This window comes from Eriocheir sinensis, chromosome 50 (assembly GCF_024679095.1).
Source record: "Eriocheir sinensis breed Jianghai 21 chromosome 50, ASM2467909v1, whole genome shotgun sequence".
NCBI classification, from domain to species: domain Eukaryota; kingdom Metazoa; phylum Arthropoda; class Malacostraca; order Decapoda; family Varunidae; genus Eriocheir; species Eriocheir sinensis.
In genome coordinates, this window is record NC_066558.1 from 2,282,894 (window position 1) to 2,287,893 (window position 5,000).

A 5,000-nucleotide genomic window follows, 5' to 3' on the forward strand; every position below is an offset into this window, starting at 1 on the left:
GAAGAGGAAGAGGAATTGGCGAAAGAAGAAGAAAAAAAAGTATGAAAACGAAAAAGAAGAAAAAAAAGAATGATGTTTTTTTGAGGAAGAGAAGAAGAAGAAGAAGAAGAAGAAGAAGAAGAAGAAGAAAAAGAAGAAGAAGAAGAAGAAAATAAGGAGGAAAATAATAAAAACGAAAAGAAAAAAGAAGAATTATGTTTTTTTTGAGGAAGAGGAAGAGGAGGAGGAAGAGGAAGAAGAAAAAAAATAAGAAGAAAAATAATAAAAACGAAAACAAAAAAAGAAGAAAACGAAGAAAATGAAGGATGATTTTTGAGGTGTCAGAAAAGGAGGAAGAGGAAAGGGAAGAGGGAGAGAGAGAGAGAGAGTCGGGGGGTGAGGGGGCAAGGGAGGGGGCGTACTGTACAAGTATTATACAAAACACACACAAGATTCAGCCTCTTGTCGACGGGTCCTTAAGACTGTATTTACAACACCAACATAAACAACAACAACAACAACAACAACAGGATGAGTGAAGGAGGTCTTGAATCGTGATGTATTGTAGCTTTCCGGGTAGAGGAGGAGGAGGAGGAGGAGGAGGAGGAGGTGTTGAGTGGTATACCATTGTCTTTTGTTTAGGAGGTTTGAAGAGGAGTAAGACAGGTGAGAAGAAGAGGAGGAGGAGGAGGAGGAGGAGGAGGAGGTAGGGGGGAGGGGGGTATGGCACATGTATAGATTATCAATGTTGTTTGTTTTGATTTTTCTTGTTTTCGTATAATAATAATAATAATAATAATAATAATAATAATAATAATAATAATAATAATAATAATAATAATAGGTATAGAAATGACATCTTTATTTTACTTTATTTTCAAGACTCATTTATTTTTTTCCACATTTTTTTATTGTTTTTTTTTCATCGTTGTTGTGTATAGTGTCACCATCAACACCATCATCATCACCATTTCATCACCATTCAATAGCGTCAACACCACAAAGAACAGTATATAGTCACCATCATCACCATCAACACCATTTTCATCACCATTCAATAGCGTCAATACCACTAAGAACAGTATATCGTCACCATCATCACCATCATCACCATCAACACCATTTTCATCACCATTCAATAGCGTCAACACCACTAAGAACAGTATATAGTCACCATCAACACCATCATCACTATTTCATCACCATTCAATAGCGTCAACACCACTAAGAACAGTATATAGTCACCATCATCACCATCATCATCACCATTTTCATCACCATTCAATAGCGTCAACACCACTAAGAACAGTATATAGTCACCATCAACACCATCATCACCATCATCACCATCATCACCATTTCATCACCATTCAATAGCGTCAACACCACTAAGAACAGTATATAGTCACCATCAACACCATCATCACCATTTCATCACCATTCAATAGCGTCAACACCACTAAGAACAGTATATAGTCACCATCAACACCATCATCACCATTTCATCACCATTCAATAGCGTCAACACCACTAAGAACAGTATATAGTCACCATCAACACCATCATCACCATTTCATCACCATTCAATAGCGTCAACACCACTAAGAACAGTATATAGTCACCATCAACACCATCATCACCATTTTCATCACCATTCAATAGCGTCAACACCACTAAGAACAGTATATCGTCACCATCATCACCTTCGCCATAAGTCACAGTCACCACATCACTATCACCACCTTCACTATCATCATCATCATCATCATCACCATCACCATCAGCTCAAACTTTAGTGCTTGAGCTTAACTAATTGGTCTTAACTTCACGTCTTGGTCTGTTAAGGAAGAAAGAAAAGAGTTAAGCAGTAGTAGTAGTAGTAGTAGTAGTAGTAGTAGTAGTGGTAGTATGGTAAGAAAGAGTAGGAATGGGAAGACGAGAATAGTAGTAGTAGTAGTAGTAGTAGTAGTAGTAGTAGTAGTAGAAATAGTTGAAATTGCAATAGTAGTGAGATTCGAAGGAAGAGAAGGATAGGAGATTAAATAGAAGTAGTAGTAGTAGTAGTAGTAGTAGTAGTAGTAGTAGTAGTAGTAGGAATAGTTGAAGTAGCAGTAGTAGTAAGATTGAAAAGTAGAGGAGGATAGGAGTGGAAGAAGGAATAGTTGCAGTAGTAGTAGTAGTAGTAGTAGTAGTAGTAGTAGTAGTGGTAGTAGTAGTAGTAGTAGTAGTAGTAGTAGTATGAGCCACGTTACAGAACACACTACACTTTTACACACAACACCGAGGGCCTTTAATAGTAACACGTAGAATCTGCTGTTATTGTCCTTGCTGTTGATGTTATTGTTGTTTTGACACTCCATTTTGCACTCGACAATATTCGCCCCATTCCAGGTTGTCTTTATCTCTTTTATTATCGCTTCCTTCCTCTTCCTCCTTCCCTAACGGATATAAAAACAACTCGCTATTTATAGTTATCTTCCTTCTCCTCTCGCCCTCCCTCCGTCCTCTCCCTTCCTTGTTCTTTTATATTATATTTTTAAGCCCTCATTCAATTTTCTTTTCAATTACCCTGTGCGTTCTATCTCCCAATTCCCGCATTGTGTCTGTTTTTTCCCATTAATTTTCTCCCTCCACCTTCCCTTTCATTTCTTTATCTCATTTACCTGGCTGTCTTTGTGGCCCGGTGCGCTCAGGTGGGCTACGGACCGACACACACACACACATACACACACACACACACTCAGACACACACGCACACAAGGGGGAGGTAAAATGCAGCCCAGGCGGAGGCGAGGCTGTTGCAAATCTCATCGTAGACGCGTTTTCCCTCCCGCAAGATTACATTGATTCCGCACAGACACGCGTATCCCACCACCACCACGGCCGCTACCACCTCCTCCACCGTCTCCACCAGCACCGCCGCCGCCGCCGCCGCCGCCTCCACTGTAACCCCGCATAAGTATCCCAGCGCGATCACCCGTATATTCGGTCCGCTGCCGCCGATGTAATCCCACGGCTGCCACCAGTGTATTCCTCCTATACCACCAAAGTAATTGCATTCCTTCCACCATTGTACTGCCTCCTCTATCATCAATGTAATTCCAGCGCTTGCATCATTTTACTTCCTCCACCGCCTATGGAATCCAAGCCCTGCCACCAGCGTATTCCTCCTATACCACCAAAGTAATTTCACTCCTTTCACCTGCGTACTTCCTCCTCTCCCACCTATGTAATTCCACCGCTGGCACCATTTTGCTTCCTCCTCCACCACCTATGGAATCCAAGTCCTGCCACCAGTATATTTCTTCTCTTCCACCAATGTAATCCCACTCCTGACACCAGTGTATTCCTCCTATACCACCAAAGTAATTTCACTCCTTTCACCTGCGTACTTCCTCCTCTCCCACCTATGTAATTCCACCGCTTGCATCAATTTACTTCCTCCACCGCCTATGGAATCCAAGTCCTTCCACCAGTGTATTTGTTCTCTGCCACCAATGTAATCCCACTCCTGGCACCAGTGTATTCCTCCTCGGCCTTCAAAGTCATTCCACCTCTTGCACCAGTGTATTTCTCTCTCTCTATCTTTTCTGCTGGCATTGTAACCCTGTATTTGCATTCCACCTCGGCCACTACCGCTGCACCTCTGCCTTTCCATGTTCACCGGCGACACATCCCTAGAAGCCTTTTTACCCATCGTGTCCTCTCTCCCTGCAGCGTCACACCTGTACCCTAACGCTTTCACCTCCACCACCTCGACCACTGCCGCCCTTGTAACGCCGCTCCATATCCGCTCCATTATTCCTCGACTTGTTTCGCCAGTAAATCCCCACCACTTTACCTCAACCACTATCCCGACCGCTCAGTCCCACCGGCACCACCTTTATGACCTCACCATTTAAGCCTCACCGTTCCATCACCATCGCTTTCACCAATATACTCCCACCAACCTCACCCTCCAGTTCCTCCTCACCACTAACCGTTCAAGCCAGTGTCATATGGCCACTTTAGGTTCACGGGTCTATCACTACCGCTTCCACCTGTCTATCTGCACCTGTCGAGGCTCACTGGTCTATCCCACCGCTGGCACCAGTTTATTGCAATCACTACAACCACCACCACCACCACAACCTACAACACAGCATATGAAACCACCACCACCACCACTATCACCACCGCTTCCATCAGTTTCTTCACTAGTCGAGGCTCACCAGTGTATCCCACCGCTGGCACCAGTGTATTGTAATCACTACAACCACCACCACCACCACAATCACCACCGCTTCCACCAGTTTCTGCACCAGTCGAGGCTCGCGGGTCTATCCCACCGCTGCCACCAGTGTATTGTAATCACCACCACCACCACCTTCACCACCACAACGATTCCCCACAACACAGCAAATCAAACCGCCACTTCACTTCACATCGCCGCCTTCACCAGCCTAGGCGCACCAGGCTATCCCACCGCTGGCACCAGTGTATAATAATCACCAATACCACCTTCACCACAACTATTCCCCACAACACAGCAAATCAAACCACCACCACCACCACTATCGCCACCATCTTCACTTCACCTCGCTGCCTCCACGCGCTGGGAATACACACACAGCACACACACAGCACACGCACAGCACCAGCAGGATTATGAGAGCCGTGATGAGACAGCAGCTGCGGCGTTACCTCTCACAGAAACGGGGGAACAGCGGGGCTCGAACCTTGGGCTGCTGGGCGTGTCTAGGTGACCCACTCCCCTCGTAGCAGCAGGGAGGACAGCAGGAGGGCGAGGGGCAGTAGGGAGCCAGCAGGAAGACCCATGCAGCCCCGACTGGTATGCATCGCTGCGGGCTCCTCGGCTGCGTGACAGAGGCAGAAATAGTTCAGCATTACAGCATGGACAGGTTAAGCTTCTCTCGCTCTCTCTCTCTCTCGCTCTGTGTACGTGTGTGTGTGTGTAGACGTACATGATTTTCGTTATCTCCCGGCTTTGCTCTGGGCCGTGTCTCTCTCTCTCTCTCTCT

General features: G+C 45.4%; 1 protein-coding gene across 1 annotated transcript in view; it reads right to left on the reverse strand.

The window, feature by feature from the left end:
• Window positions 1–3,383: 3,383 nt before the first annotated feature.
• The window catches only part of LOC126982213 (zwei Ig domain protein zig-8-like), a gene marked incomplete at its 5' end in the record, with an annotated part of 12,672 nt that continues 11,055 nt past the window's right edge, over window positions 3,384–5,000 (reverse strand). The window contains 1 exon segment of the mRNA XM_050834112.1: window positions 3,384–4,835. Within this exon segment, the coding sequence (XP_050690069.1) occupies window positions 4,717–4,835 (119 nt within the window).